This window comes from Mus pahari, chromosome 4 (genome assembly GCF_900095145.1).
Source record: "Mus pahari chromosome 4, PAHARI_EIJ_v1.1, whole genome shotgun sequence".
NCBI classification, from domain to species: Eukaryota; Metazoa; Chordata; class Mammalia; order Rodentia; family Muridae; genus Mus; species Mus pahari.
Genome location: NC_034593.1, coordinates 130,295,462 through 130,311,562, shown reverse-complemented (window position 1 = coordinate 130,311,562; position 16,101 = coordinate 130,295,462). Strand labels below are relative to the sequence as shown.

At 41.4% G+C, this 16,101-nt stretch overlaps 1 protein-coding gene and 1 non-coding gene across 2 annotated transcripts in view; one reads left to right on the top strand and one right to left on the bottom strand.

Moving 5' to 3' along the window:
* Positions 1-4,416: 4,416 nt before the first annotated feature.
* Gtf2b (general transcription factor IIB) overlaps positions 4,417-16,101 on the bottom strand; it is an 18,497-nt gene continuing 6,812 nt past the window's right edge. The window contains exons 3-7 of the mRNA XM_021196053.2: positions 9,415-9,548; positions 8,193-8,339; positions 7,931-8,060; positions 6,393-6,674; positions 4,417-4,823 (exon numbers count right to left, since the gene is read on the bottom strand). Coding sequence (XP_021051712.1) covers positions 4,690-4,823; positions 6,393-6,674; positions 7,931-8,060; positions 8,193-8,339; positions 9,415-9,548 — 827 coding nt within the window. The 3' untranslated portion in view covers positions 4,417-4,689. The remainder of the gene's footprint in view (positions 4,824-6,392; positions 6,675-7,930; positions 8,061-8,192; positions 8,340-9,414; positions 9,549-16,101) is intronic.
* On the top strand, positions 14,844-14,948 carry LOC115063993. Its single transcript, XR_003843833.1, has one exon. It is a non-coding gene; the product is annotated as a U6 spliceosomal RNA (small nuclear RNA).

Sequence of the window (16,101 nt, the reverse complement as noted above, 5' to 3'; positions counted from 1 at the left end):
AAGCATCCCATCAATAAGGCCTGAGAGAAGCCGGCTGCTACTGGCTGCTACAGACCAAGGAAGGCATAATTGTTCTGCGGGAGAAAAGCTATTTTGCAGTGGGCCTTTGTGACACTGTTCTCACACTTGTCTTACATATGGCCCCTAAAACTACTGGGATGTTTTTGTGGCAGCTCCTAAGTTATGTGTAATTTCCTGAGTGACTTCTGAGATGTTGCTTGCCATGGGCAACCAGCCATATGATTAGATAGTAGAACGCCAACCTAAGGCCTGATAGCCCCTGACACCTGCAAAGGAGAAGTGCTGAGGGATAGGGATACCAGTGTAATCATCAATTAGCTGACATAAGAATGCTGCCATAAAACCTAAAAGCCTGCTGACTCAGTTCTATCATCTCACCACATAGAAGGCTGAGGTAAAAGAGTTTCAAGTTCCAGGCTCCATAAAGAGAACCTGTTCAGAAAACCTGAGTCACACTGACAACTCAAAGAGCAATTAAAAATGTGATAGCTGACACCCAAAGTTCCTGGAAGAAAGTGCACAAAGAGGGTCTGCAGTTCTGACCTTCCACAAGCCTTGACCACCAGACTGTTCACCTCTGCCCTTTTGTTATTAAAAAGAAAAAAATGAACATGCTTCCCAGGGCTCTGCTATAACAAATTAATGAAATTAAAGTGAGAGCTTCAATTTTCAGACAGCTGCCATCTGGGTAGCAAACTTGCATCTGAAGTGTGGCTCAGTTTTGAACCTACATTCCATCCTACTTCCTATATTCTAGACACTGCCTCTAGGTAGACAGGGTTGAAATTTTTTTCCTAAACAATTTCTATTTAGGTATTTTACTTGGTATGTAGGGAAACAGACACACATACAGGGAGTCAAAGTGAATTGGTATGTGAGGGAAAACAGATATATCTTAAAATCTGTCAAAAGCCTCTAGAAACTTCCTTTAAAGGCCACTCCTCCCCTACCACAGACCCTGAATGGGAACTGAGGGAATTATGTGAAAGACACAGGGGTCTCTCTGACCTGGAGATCAACTGATAATGTCCTTATTGTGATGCCACTTAGTCCTGATATCCTGAGGCATACGTGTAGGGATCTGGGGTGGGGAGAGCATAAGGATGTCTTGAGGGGGGGTCAGGCAGTCTTTCAGCAGCTCCACAAATGGTAAATGAGATTAAAATCCAGCATCAGGAAAAGTCAGGGCCACTGACAATTGATATTATCCTGGGGCATAGAAGCCTTTTGCCTGGATTAGGACCAGATGGGTACAAGGCTGACCCCTTTAGTAGTTCATTATGATAATTAAAGTAAATCTCACACCTGTGATAGAAAATTATCACAGGCCCCAAAGACAGCCATGGAGAATGGATATTTACTGCTGTGAATACAAAGGCATACTATCAAGAGGCATTGAGATGCAGGAGTTTTTAGTTGCAAGAATAACTAAAGGGAAATTTCTAGCTATTAACTCCTTGTCACCCAGCTGATAAAAAGTTAACATTTTTTTTTGCATGTATGTAGTGTGCTCCCATGTGTGTGGACATGCATGTGGAGGATCAAGGTTGACCTCAGGTGATTCTTGCCACTCTCCACCTTATATACTAAGGCACGGTCTCCTAGCTGAACCCAGAGTTCTTCTGTTTCTGCTTGCCTGTCTAGCCACCTCTTAGGGATTCAGGGTGGCCTCTTACATCCCCCCAACTTGCATGTGTGTTCTGTAGAGCAATACTGTCACATTTGTAATGACAAGGGTTTTACTCCTTTTCTCCAATCCCCAAGAGTGTACAGCTGTTTTGCTTTGAAGACGGAACTTCTATGTAGCCAGATGCCTCTGCATTTTGAGTGCTGGGCTTAAAGGCGTGCACCATCATCACCTGGCTAGAAATCACTGTTTCTAAGAACTTGTATGCAAGGTTTGCTTTTAAATATTCTCTTTACAGAGTTCTACTTAAAAGATCTGACTGACCTCAGTACTGAGGCAAACTTCTTGTGAAATTATCCCTTGTGGTCTGGCTGCATGGAAAGAGCACACTGTTTCTATCAAGAGACCTCAGTCCTATTTCAGCTACTAGAATTTGGGCAGATCTTTTAATTTCTAGAGGCTTCTCTGGCATTAAATGTGGAGAGAGGGCCAGTATGACAGGGCAGGACAGGGGAGAGGTTCTTCCATCTTATATTCTGGCTGAGACCATTTCAGGTTTAACTAAAATTTGACCTCCTTGATGGAGAAGCCCATGGAAAATTACCCAACTCTAGTAGGAACTCTTGGTCAAGATGCCTCAGCTGACTTAGCCTTTTTCAAATTGCCTGCTTGTCTAGAACCTCCTCCAGCTAACCTTTTCTTAGCTTCTGTATAATTGCTTGCTTACTCGAAGCCACGTCTTACTCAGTGGCCAAGTGGGATACCAGGACATGGTTTCTGCCTTCAAAACCCTTATGCTCTGGACATGCACCTGGGCCCCTAAATACCTGAGTGTCATCTCAGCCAACTGCAATAAAGACTGAATTGGCTATAAACTGAGTAGAAGATTCCTGAAAACACCCATACTGAAAGTATACAAAACTGACAGCCAACTACTTGAACTCAGTAATAACAAACGAGCAATGAAGGTAACATCCAGTGCTTTAAGGCAAGTGCGATGTGTTCACATTAGGTAAAACTTTAAAATGCTGGCATATATAGAATAGATTTGCTTTACCTATGCAGAAAGTGTTCCATGCTAAGTTCGCTAATTAACAACTTGCTAAAATGTAACTAACCAGGCTGAATTCAGGTTTTAATTCATCTTAAGAGTACACACAGAAATTTTTCAAACCCTTTCTGGAGCCTGCAGTAATAGTTTTGATCTTGTCACACTGAATAAGTATAGGCCTGTGCACATTCTCAAGCTTGAGTAGTTCTGGGATCAAACTCAGGCCTGCCCTTACCCTCAGAATGGACTTTTCCTTCTTAATTTGGTATCCAGACCTCAACCACAGATAGAATTGTTTTACGGGGCTAGTGAGATGGCTCAGCGGGTAAGAGCACCGACTGCTCTTCCAAAGGTCCCGAGTTCAAATCCCAGCAACCATATGGTGGCTCACAACCATCTGTAACAAGATCTGATGCCCTCTTCTGGAGTGTCTGAAGTCAGCTACAGTGTAATTACATATCATAAATAAATAAATCTTTAAAAAAGAAAAAGAATTTTGTTTTACTTCAACCTCAGAAAGCCCCCAAACCCTATATTCCTGATTTTTAACTACACTTCTCTAATTAACATTCCACACCTGGAAAAGGCCTAGAATGTCCTATTACTACAACTGATTAGCTGGTAGGTAGGGTGGAAACTAGGGTTACGTGCTATGCATTTACTACAGCATGGAGCTGCTCCCCCGGTCTTGAGAAAACCAATATAGCAAAACAGCCAAAGGAAACAAAATTGTGGGCAACTTCTGGAGGTTCAATTTTCCAGCTCTCCTGAGGATTGATCATAATCATTGCCAAAGCCACACTTCTAAAACCTGGTGTAGTTGCAGGTTGCAGTTGTCTCTCAATTGGGACCTATGTGATCCTCACTAAAGCCCAGGGAACATAAGGGAGCTAGCTGTGTGATGTAAGAAACTACACACGGGTGTTACTCTGGGGTAGGAGATGGGCTCGAGTTACCTAGAGTGTAATAAACTGCATCACCAAGTGTGCAGTCCTACACTTGGACTGTAGACTTCCAGCATCTGTCTCTCCATATTTAACCTAGGTTTGTGCAATACCATGTAAGCACCCCATGTTTCACCTAAGGAAGAAATATTAGTCTTTATGGCCCCATGCCCATGGTCCTTCTATGAACAGCAGACTGACAGTAGAAGGAGAAGTCTTCTATGGACCAAGATCTGAACCTGCCTCAAAGACCTAGTGTCTGTGTACTGTTACCTCCAGTCTATCTTAGTAATTTCTAAGAGGCAAGTTACCTATTCCAACTTAAACAGCAAAATTTCATTAGTTTTCTCTTCTAGTGCCTACATAAGAGACCTTTTTACACTGACATAAAATACTTTGAATATTATCAATGATGTTACTAAATAATTTCTAAATACTCCAAGGGCCCATTAATCGTCATACAAATCCCAATAACTTAAGAACCAGAGACAAGCTGGTTCTATAAATTGACTTATGAACATTCCAAACTTATGACCATCCCTTCTAACTGAGCTTAGTGAAAACAGCTTTCACTAGTTCACAAAATGATGCTAATAACTTCCCACAGCTTCTTCTGTGTCCTCTCAATGCTCTTTCTCACACTGTGTGTGTAGGAGACGTTAACGATGGTTCTCAAGCTTAGATAAAAATGAGAAGCAAGGCTCTCTTGGCTATTACCTATAATGATGTACAGGATTTATAATTATAAATTTCATTAATACTATAACAAAAACTTTGGTTTTAAATTTTTATTTGAGAATTACATATTTCAATATTTTCCAAAATACCGTTTCCTAGATCACTAAAAAAGAAAGATTCAGTAAGAAATTTAAGTCATTAAATATGTTGTACTAGTATATACATACAGAAGACTAAGCAATAATATTTAGCTCTGGAATGGGTACCATCTCCTTTTTCCTCATTAAAGGCTCAACCAGCACTGTGTGGCTATGTACAAAGTTCCATATTCCATGTACATTAAGAGTGTGACACTTAGTTGCCTCAGCTTATAGCTGGGGTAATTTGTCCACTGGGGTGTCAAACTTGAAGTCGGAAGGGAAGAGATCTGGAGCCCGAGGGTAGATCAGTCTGTAGGACTGTCGGATTGTAACATCAGCAACACCAGCAATATCCCCGATTTCTAACAGACAAAAAACAAGACATTCAATTGATCTGCTCCACCTCTTTCCAATACCAAGAAGAAAAACAACCCTCCAATTTCACTTTTTAAAACTGATAAGAGAAATACAATATAACCGGTATAAGCAGGAGTCAAAGTCAATATAAACAGTAACAGTGATTGGCCTCTTTAAAGGTCTATTAGAAATACTAAAAGACATATGTTGCATATTTGATTCCACTGTGAACTCAGAGATTGTGAACCTGTTCTATGACTCAGCCTTTGACCCTAGAGCTTTCTGTTTACTGTAAACAAGTACCTGTGGTGTGACTCAGGGCTACCTAAATAAAGTCAATCCTGCAAGTAAGCAACTAGCAGGGAGTGGACAGGAATAAATGGAAAGGAGGATCATTGAGAGGAGGGTATTTAAGACAAGTGTGTGTGGAGAAGGAGCCTTTTCCTTCTGGGACATCAGTAAAGTAGGAAGGTCAGCTGGGTGCTTTCTCTACCTCCCTGAACTAGCAGGCTGTCACCACAGCATCTGGCTCCTGAGTCTCTTGGTAAAATTGAACAGCTGGGATTTTTGCTGTTAAAGCAACAGCTATATGTGAAGCAACCCAAGGCTCGTCCCTGTGACAGACACTTTTTTCAGGCCCTCTGTTTCAGGGCCAAGACAACATACCAACCATGTACAAAAAGCCTGTGTTTATCCCAAGCACAGCATAAAATCCTCAGCTACATGGCAAGTTTGAGGCCAACTTGGGATAGTTGAGGCCTTGCCTCAAAACAAACAAAAACCAACCACACAAGTGGGGAAGGGCTATGAGTCCCCATCCCTGCCTGACAGATGACTGACAATTAATAGTGGCTGGGAAAGGGGTGATGTAACTGTTAGGTAGGGAGCCCTGCTCAAGCTAGGAAAACCTATCCTTCCTCCTTCCCCAAACACTTCCACACGGAAAAAACTCATTGATTTCCACTTAGGAGTGCCCACCCAGGGACTCGGTTTTTGACGATGTATGACCACAATCCCAGCTCCTAGCTGAGATGTCATCACTCCGTCTAAACATAACCTCCCCTTGCTTTAGCCTGGAAGTGTAATTTCACTGACCTCCACCTGTGAGATGGATGAACCCACGTGAGAGCTGCTTCCTAATAAACTTGCCTTTAGCTACTTTAATCTGGTATAATCTGGCCTATATCTGCATCACCCAGGGAGAGTAACCACTGATAAGCTGTGCATGTTCCAGTAAATAAACCCCTTCACAAAAGACACAAATTAAATAATTTAATTTTGAAAAGGAGCCTTGTACACAAGGCTATATGCCTCTAAATAATCACTATAAGCAAACTACTGTATTTTCTTCAGGTATTGTTTTGTTTTGAGGTGCTGGGAATAAAAACCAAGCTCTCAAGCACTAGGCAAATAATCTCTTGGTGAACAGGACCATGTCCAATCCTTTCTCCTTATGGGTTAATGCTTCTTCAAGGATCTGAATAGTTAATCCTTTTCATGGGAGATTATGAGTAAAGCCACTACACACCCAGCCTTGCTGATGTCAGTGGCTGACGTCCTGATGAAGATCCTACCTTTCTGTGTTCGCTTCTCAGCTGAAGCCTGGGAAGCCATGTAAATAGCTGCTGCTGCCACAGAGATCGGGCTCCTGCCAGGAACCAAGTCCAGCTCCACAGCCTTGCGGGCTATGTGTGTAGCTGCCATCTGCACTTGCTTGGGGAGGCAAAGGTTGGAGCAGAACCTGGACATGAAGTCCCCAGTTGTGATAAGATCCACGCTGGTTTCCAGAGCTTTCAAAATCAGTTTAAAACAGCGGCCAATTTCTTTCTTAGAGATTCGAGACACAGCACATATTTCTAAAAGAGAAAATATTTTTAAAGAATTTGTAAGACAATTCATTTTATAATTTATTTTTATTATAAAATTATTAAATAATAAATATTATTTCTTATTAATAAATTATTAAAAATATTCTGGTTGTAAAAAAAAAAATTCAATCAAGGCTTAAAGATGAGGCCCTAAATCCTCTCAGCAGTACTTCCTATGGAGCTTATTTATTCAAAATTTCTTGGTTTATATTTTCACCACACTTTGAACTGTACTCTTTCAAAACACAAACTTATCTAGTTCAGTTTATACAAATAAGTTTCTCCAAGGAATCAACTTCTCTGATAGCCCGGTAAGGAATGTTCTAAGGAGAAGAAAACACTCAAGCTGAAGAATGCAAGTACACATGTATGACCTGCAACCGTCTGCATGCTGTCACCATTTAAGCTAAACTCTTATCCCTGTTTGAGCTGTTACAGCAGAGCACACGTGTGACGGCCATCCCTCTCACTGTGGCTTAGGAAAGCTAATGAAAGATGCTCATTGACTATGGTGAATATAGTCCCAGCCTGGACCTGGTCAGTGAAGAAAGGACAGTGTATGTATCACAACACTGAAGGAGTTTGTTCTGTGCCCCAGAGTAAACGCAAGCTTGACAAAAGCCAGCACTTGACTTAGAAGTCCTTAGTTTGCATAAAACTGCAAACAATAAGCCTCAAAAAACAAAAATAAAACAACAACCTAATCCCATTGACCCAAGACCTGACCCCTCAAATGTGAAACCTATGTTGGCCATGGTTTTCATCACAAGCTATGTATGTAACTTCAAAAGCCTCTGCAGCATATGATGTCAGGCCTTCAAGCCCATAAAGCAGTCAGCTGTGGGGCTAGAGAGATGGCTCAGCAGTTAAGAGCACTGTCTGTTCTTCCAGAGGTCCTGAGTTCAACTACCAGCAATTACATGGTGGCTCACAACCATCTGTAATAGGACCTGATGCCCTCCCTCTGGTGCCTCTCAAGACAGCTGCAATGCACTCATATACATAAAATAAATAATTAAAACAAAAACAAAAAACCAGTCATCTATACTGTTGACTTACAGGAATTAAAATGCTACCTGCAAAAGCAGCTTGGAAAGAACATGGCAAAGAAGACCGTCTTGTACATTTCTCTGTCAAAGAGCATACAGAGCCACTGGCAAACGGCGTGTACATGAATCACTGTGCAGTGTCATTAAGCATCGAAGCTGCCTGTCTGAGCTCTACTTGGTACAAATGAAGCCTACCTTTAAATGTCCTGGGAACGCCTTCTTGTCTACAGGCGATGTACAGACAAGCAGAAGCTATCGCATCATTGGCTCTTCCCTTCAGGCTCTTCTGCTCATACACTTGCTTGAATAAATTATTTGTTCGATCCTTCAAAGCAGAGAAACTAAGTTTAATTAAGTCTAGGCCACTTAATTACTTACAGTATCAAAATTTTATGTGTTCATTAAATTATGCAAAGTAAATGTTAGAATGGCTTAAAGGAGGTGGACAAGAACTTACAACTATATTGCGAGGGAGGTTGATTCTGTCTGCCATGGTCGTGATTTCCTTGAATGCGTTCATCATTGCTCTATCAGAACTACTCATTGTTCTCCGGTTCTGATACTTAGAATTGCCAAACTCATCAAAACTTGCAGCTCCTGTACCCTATAGAACAAATATTTAACTTTGGTCAACATTTTTGGAAAATTTGAACAGTGTCTGAAAATGTAATGTACACACTCTGACTCCATATGCCCTGGGAGTCTGTCCAGTGGAGCCTGCGACTCAAACAGAAACTTCCATTAGAACATGCTTTAAAGAAGTTGGTTTCACAAATACTTAAATCTTAGTAATTGTTCAGGAATACAGAAGATGGAACTATATGCCATGTTAGAGCTTTACTACTATAAAATCTTGCTTTGTTTCTTTGAGACGGGTTTTCACTATATAGCCCTTAACTGGCTACCTAGCCTGGAGAGATTCTCCAGGTTGACCTGTTGCCTAAAGAAAGCTCTAGGATTAGCCGGGTCTGGTGGCGCAGGCCTTTAATCCCGGCACTCGGGAGGCAGAGGCAGGTGGATTTCTGAGTTCAAGGCCAGCCTGGTCTACCAAGTGAGTACCAGGACAGCCAGAGCTATACAGAGAAACCCTGTCTCGAAAAACCAAAAAAAAAAAAAAAAAGAAAGCTCTAGGATTGAAGTTTGTGACTATGGTGGGGTATGGCCTTTGGTAGAATCATTACTTGGGTCCATCACTGGTTCCCCATCTGGGGTAAACAGATGTTCATGTTGGATCTCCTCAGGAAAAGTCTTACACAACTGGTACAAAGATGGTAACATTGTTTGTAATAATATGTAATAGGTGTCTGCCTGTGTGTGTGTGTGTGTCTGTGTGTCTGTGTACCAGTGCATGACTGATGCCAAGGGAAATCAGAGGAATCCCCTAGGATTGCAGTTATAGTTTGTGAGTCGGGAATTTCACCCAAGTCTTCCAGAAGAGCAGCCAAATGCTCTTAATTAATCCCAGCCCAAGTTTCTAATTTTGATTACAAGACTGTAATTTTTTCTTCCCTTCATGATGGAAAAAAAAGTTGGCAGACTTTCACAATACTAACACTGGTAAATCTTATTCCCAAGTCAAGGGTCTTCTCTGTGTGACACTTAGTGACACTTTTGCAAAACTCCTTTCGAGATCTTTAGCTAGTCTCCCCTTGACATTTCCTGCTAAGTGGAATTATTACCTTGCCAATCATGGTGGACAAATCTCCATCACTCAGAAGAGGATTCTGAGAGTCTCCAACTCTAGATGGGTCTTTTGTTGCTTTGTCATTGCTGAAAGTTCTCCATTCAGATCCCACATCAATAACTCGGTCCCCTAAGAAAGTAAGCACACAGTTATTCAACCAGCCAGGCATAGGACTCAGCTCCCCAGGCTGGCTAATGGTTAGCATCCTAATATGGCCACTTGGGAGTCAGCTTAGATATCATGTCTTACATGTCTGCTCTGAAGCATTTCCCAACTATGCCAGTCCAGTAATTAGCTATGTAAACAATATGCTTTCATTATTCATGTCCCGAATCTTACAAGAAAAAATTAGTTAAAAATTAGCAAAAAGAAAAAGCTAGTGTGGTAGTCTATGCCTTTAATCCTAGCATTTGGGAGGCTGATGCATAATAGAGAAATCAAGGTTACACTGACAACATATACATAGGAAGACCTTGCCTCATAGATCAAAGCAAATAATAAAAGTATCCTTATATGATACAACAAATAATAATAATGAAGCCAGGTGTGGTGATGCAAGCCTTTTATCCCAGCACTCAGGTGGAGGAGACAGACAGTTATCTGGATGCCTGTGAATTCCAGGTTTTGTCTCAAAAAAAAAAAAAAAAAATAGACAGACAAGACAGAGAAAAAGAGAAACAAGGAAAGAGAGAGAATAAAATTTTTTAAAGGCAGAATTCAAAAAGGCAGACAGGCAACTTTTCGAGCAGAGGCTGTGGCTAGGTATGTGATATCAAAACACATGACATAAATAGGGCTCACTGGCTCTGCTTTAGTGGGAAGAGCTCAATGTCTGGAAACATCTTTGAAGCAAACAGAGATAGCATTGAACAATGAAACACATGCTGAGCAGTGTGCCCATAGTAAAAGATATCATTTAATCCCCAGAGCTATATAAGCACAGGTACCACTTTCACTGGTACTTCATAAACGAGGTTTATTGGCCAAAGATCACACAGCTTGAAATGTGTATCAGATTCCAACTTATTCCACTGAACTCTTTCAATGAATTCTGCCACAGGACAGTTGAAAACTCACCACGTTCATCTCTGCCAATCACTACCAAAGTTTCCATATGGACAGTCAACAAATACAACGGTTACAAGTATGAGACCTAGCTGCTGCTTAGCTTTGGAAATTTTAATTAGTAAAATTTAGATGGAGAGATGATTTCCATTTCCAAGGGTGATAAGAGAGATATTCTTCTGCCCTTAGACTGTGAACCTTAGACATGGTTCAGCATTTAAGAGCACATGTCTTTTCACCAGAGGACCTAAATTTGATTCTCAGCACCCACACCTATAACTAGCTCTACAGGCTCCACTCTCTCCACAGGAATGTGTTGACTCCTGTGCACACATCTGCTACAGACATATACTAATAATTTAAAATAAAAATCTTAATTCTTGACTACATTTCCTTATTCTGAATGTGTGTGAGGGTGCATGTATCATACAAGCAGAGAGGTTAGAGGACAGTTCTCTCCTCCTACCATGTGGGTTTGGGGGGGTGGGTGACTTAGTTCGTCAGGCTTGGTGGGAACTACTCTTATCTGTTGAGCCATCCTGATGGCCCCAATTATTTTATTTTTATACTTATTTCTTCAGCTTTAGATGCCCCAGTAGCTTCACATTTTAAAGTCTGTAAAGGATAAGTCAAGCTCCTTGTAGGTAGAAGTCCTCAGTGCTGTCTACATATTGCTATGAAAACTAAGAAAGCAGCAGATGATTCCTCCATTTCCAGAGGTGTTAGAGAGGTGTTCTGCCCTTAGACTGCAAAGTTCCCAGGCTCTGCAGCACCTAGTCAGTGACAAGGACAATGGAGGGAAAAGATCATTTCAGTGCAGAAAGTAGGCAAATATATAATGATGTGTTAATGAAGGTTTCTATAAATTCGATTTCTTTGAACTTCAGAGAACATGAGAGTAACCAGTGTATTGCCTGGACAATCATGTCTGAATGAGAAAGACCAACACTAGAGGCAGTGTCCTCACCTGTCATGCATGTCCATATGCACTGAGAACAAGCAGAGAAGGCAGGGCAAAAACCCCAGTGACAGTGACAAGGCATTTTATTTTAGCATGCCAGCCTGAGCATGGCTCCAAGGAAGGTCAGCAAAACCAAAACATGCACAGAAATGAGGCCTGCGCCCCAAAGTGCCAAGTCTGAAACGGTCAAATGTCATTTATGGATATGTAGTTGCATGTAAAGTATGCACATATAATTTTATTTTTTTTCAAGCAACCAGGGCCTAAAGCTAGCTGGTCAAGTGTTCTCTGAACTATAGTGTCAGTCCCCTGTCTGTTTTTACTTTTTGCCAGGGTCTCACTAAATTGTGCAAGTCAGCCTGATACTCATGCTAGCCATAGATGGCAGGTATTTAACATTAACCCTGCCTCAGCCTCCCCAGTAGCTGGGATTATAGACCTATGCCACCAGGCCCAGCTAACACTTATGGTCAAGGGACAGAAAGAAATGTATCAAGAGACGTGCAGGTGAGGACGCTTGCAGGTGTGCCCACATACTTACTGTGATTCTACCTCAGTAGTGGAGATAAAGCACCAGCAAGCCAAAATCCTTCATTTATAACATATTCCTTTTGGCATAAAAATACTTTTTACTGATTGCTTTATACTACTTTTAAATAGACAAAGTAGACTTTAAAACTAAATGATAAAGTGGCCTAGTATATAAGATAAACAGGAAAGCCCAACAATGGGCTATTAGGTACATTTCCCAAATACATAAGACTTATTTAAGTGACTCAGTCAAGAATCTGTGCCTTATACTAAGAAACATTCCCTTTTAGACAAAACTGCTCCCAGCAGCATTCATAAGTATCACATTTCCAAGGCAATGCAAAGAGCACATCATGAAACCATAACTAGTCCAAAAATCATGCACATGAGTAAATGATAGGCAGGACTATTCAGAAAAAAAAATCTGAATATATAAGGGATTGTGACTTAAAAACCCAATGAGGCAGTATTAAAATAGTGTCCATGGGAGAAAACTGTAATCCAGAATGTTTTCAAGGGCCTGTGGAGAGATGGCTCTGTGGTTAAGAGCACAGACTGCTCTTCCAAAGGTCCTGAGTTCAATTCCCAGCAACCACATGGTGGCTCACAACCATCTGTATGTAATGGGATCCCATGCCCTCTTCTGGTGTGATCCCATGCCCTCTTCTGGTGTGTCTGAAGACAGTTACAGTGTACCCATCATATACATAAAATAAGTAAAATCATAAAATAAAACAAAACAAAACAAAACCAGTGTTTTCAAGGAGAGAGTTGATATAAAACAGCTCTAATGTTTAGATACTGCGGTCTCTGACTAAGAGGAAACTGGTGTGTGATCAGCCTTTGAGAGCAAAAAGCCTACCAGATAGTAAGCACAAATACACCCTCAGTATCCTAGAAACAGAGACATGCTAACTTTACCCCTCTTAAACTGCATGTTTATTTTTGTAAACTTAGACCAGATAGCCGTCAACAGTAGCACTGAAGTGGACATAACTATTAGTGCGGCCATCTCCAACCCTAGAAAGACCTTACTCGCTGTACTGGCTAGTTTTGTGTCAACTTGACACAGCTGGAGTTATCACAGAGAAAGGAGCTTCAGTTGAGGAAATGCCTACATGAGATCCAGCTGTGGGGGATTTTCTCAATTAGTGATCAAGGGGGGAGGTCCCCTTGTGGGTGGTGCCATCTCTGGGCTGGTAGTCTTGGGTTCTATAAGAGAGCAGGCTGAGCAAACCAGTGGAAGCAAGCCAGTAAAGAACATCCCTCCAAGGCCTTTGCATTAGCTCCTGCTTCCTGACCTGCTTGAGTTCCAGTCCTGACATCCTTTGGTGATGAACAGCAGTATGGAGATATAAGTCGAATAAACGCTTTCCTCCCCAACTGCTTCTTGGTCATGATGTTTGTGCAGGAATAGAAACCCTGACTAAGACACTGGCTTTACTCAAGGTCCACAGAAGAAGTCCTCCCCAGCATGTGTCCCTGCACTGCAGAGAAGAATCCATGACAAAGAGTGTCATTTAAAGAGCACTTCACATAAATGAAGATCTCACACACACACACACAAACACACACACACACACGTGTGCACGCGTGCGCGCCCACACATTCTAAAGATATAAATGTCATCTGTGTATTTTTGCGAAGCAATTGAGAATAACCGTTGAAATCATTCTCCTTAGTTCACATCACTCTAGCACCTACCTTTGACAACTGAATTTTTAGAAGAAAAGGTCAAAATGAGTCATTTCTTTTTCAAATCTACTTGTCTTACATTGCTTTTAAAAAGATGAATTTAACTTTAGTGGTGAACATGACATGACACTGACTGGAAGTGTAACTGCTATTTTAAGCAATACTAATGTGAAATCCCAATTCACAAGGCATGCCATTCATTCTTTTTCCAGAAGAATTGATGTTTGAATAATGTTTAGTTAAACAAGATAAGCATCCACTCTACCACTCAGCTATACTCCCTCAACTCTACCTTCTAACAGATATGACTGCAAACAGAATAATTTGCTGATTATAAATCAACATTCAAGCAATGTACAAGGTCAAATTTTATGAACAAACGGATGCCCTAAATACTGTACTGCCATCTACTGTTGAAGTTCTACAGCGACACAATCCCACTATTACAATGTAGTTGGCGGCAGAGACTGCTACACAATGGTTTGATTGACCAATTTTATGAACAGAAAGAAGCTCTGCCTTATTGGCCTGCCTAGTGACCACACATCTTAGCACCAGTAAGGATCAGGTGTGGTGATATACTCCTCTATACCTACTAAGGAGACTAAGGCAGGCAGAGCTGAGTGACAGGCCAGCCAGGGCTTTTAAGTAGATGGCTCAGATGCTCTAGGGCCTTCCTTGCTCCATAAACATGAGGACCTAAGTACAGATTGTGAGCAGCCATTTTAAAACATCAGCATGTGCAGGGGAGTGTGGATAGAAACATGGGGATTCCTGAGGCTTGCTGACCAGCTGAATAGCAGCAAGCTCTAGGCTCACTGAAAGACCCTGTCTTAAGGGCGTAAGTTGGAAAACAATAGAGGGCTTATCCTCTGATCTCTGAAAGCTCACAAGCACATGTACACACATACACACCACAACACACACGAACCAGTGATAAAACAGCTAATTCCAAACCACAGCACTTCTAAGTATTTTACAGTTCTAATGAAAGTCAAATAGATGATCATGACAAACCAAACAGTTATGCAACTGGTCCTCATGCCAAAGTGGAAGGGATTTCTCCAATCTCCCAATATGGGTGGCTCTTAGGACTTTCCTGGCCAATCCTAGTGTACTGTGGTTGTCTTGTTTGACTCTACTTTCAACACTGTCTCTCAAAAAATAAAAAAGTACTCCATTCGGCAGCACATAAACTAAAATTGAAATGATAGAGAAAATTAGCATGGCCCCTGCCCAAGGATGACACACAAATTTGTGAAGCGTTCCATATTTTTTTAAAAGGGTCAGGAAATTGAATGGATGTGTAGCAGTAGAGGAACTGGGGGTAGCCACTAGACAGTTTCAGATGCCAGGAAAGCTCCCAGGATCTACCTGGGATGACATCAGCTGAAATACCCAACAAAGAGAGAGAATCTGTAGAGATCATATCTAGAGGTTAGGCACAGCCCTCAGTTGAAGCATGGGGCCACCCACCCATCTCAAAAATATTGAACACAGAATTGTTCCGGTCTAAAGGAAATGCAGGGACAAAAAGTGAAGCTGAGACTGAAGCATCCAGAGACTGTCCTACCTGGGGATTCATTCAATCTGCAGACACCAAACCCAGACACTATGCTGATGCCAAGAAGTACTTGCTGACATGAGCCTGGTAAGGCTGTCTCCTGAGACTCCATTAGTGCCTGACCAATACACATACAGATGCTCACAGCCAACTATCAGACTGAGAACTCCAATGGAGGATTTAAGGGAAGGACTGAAGGAGCTGAAGGGGTTTGAACCCCATAGGAAGAACAATATCAAACAACCATACCCACCAGAGCTCCCAGGGACTGCCTAAACCGCCAACCAAAGAGTTCACATGGAAGGACTCATGGCTCCAGCTGGATGTGTAGCAGAGAATGGCCTTGTCTGACATCAATGGGAGGGGAGGCCCTTGGTCCTGTGGAGACTAGATGCCCCAACTTAGGAGGATGCTAGGGCAGTGAGATAGGAGTGGGTATGGGGCTAGGCAAGCAAGTAACTATATCCTCAGATCTAAAAACAAAATTTTAGGAAGTAACATTTTTGAACAATAACCATTTGAACTAGATAATCCAGATCATGATACCATATGTAAGTATTAGCAAATCTTTTTTTTAACAAGGCACAGGATGAGGCTCAATATTACTATTCTGAAATCTACCATATTTATTTTAGAGAGCACACAAATGGTACAAAAGTTGTGTATTTATTAGTTATCTGATTATCAATCTCTCACACATGCCTTCCAGTTCCATTTAAAACTATGGGCGCAAGCACAGTTGGTCTTTCGATTTCATTTTGCTAAGTTTCCACACAACATACAGTGGTTATATACACACAATGCTACACGAGATCTCTGGAAGATCTTAGTCATTTCTATTCTTTTTTTTTTTTTTTTTTTTTTTT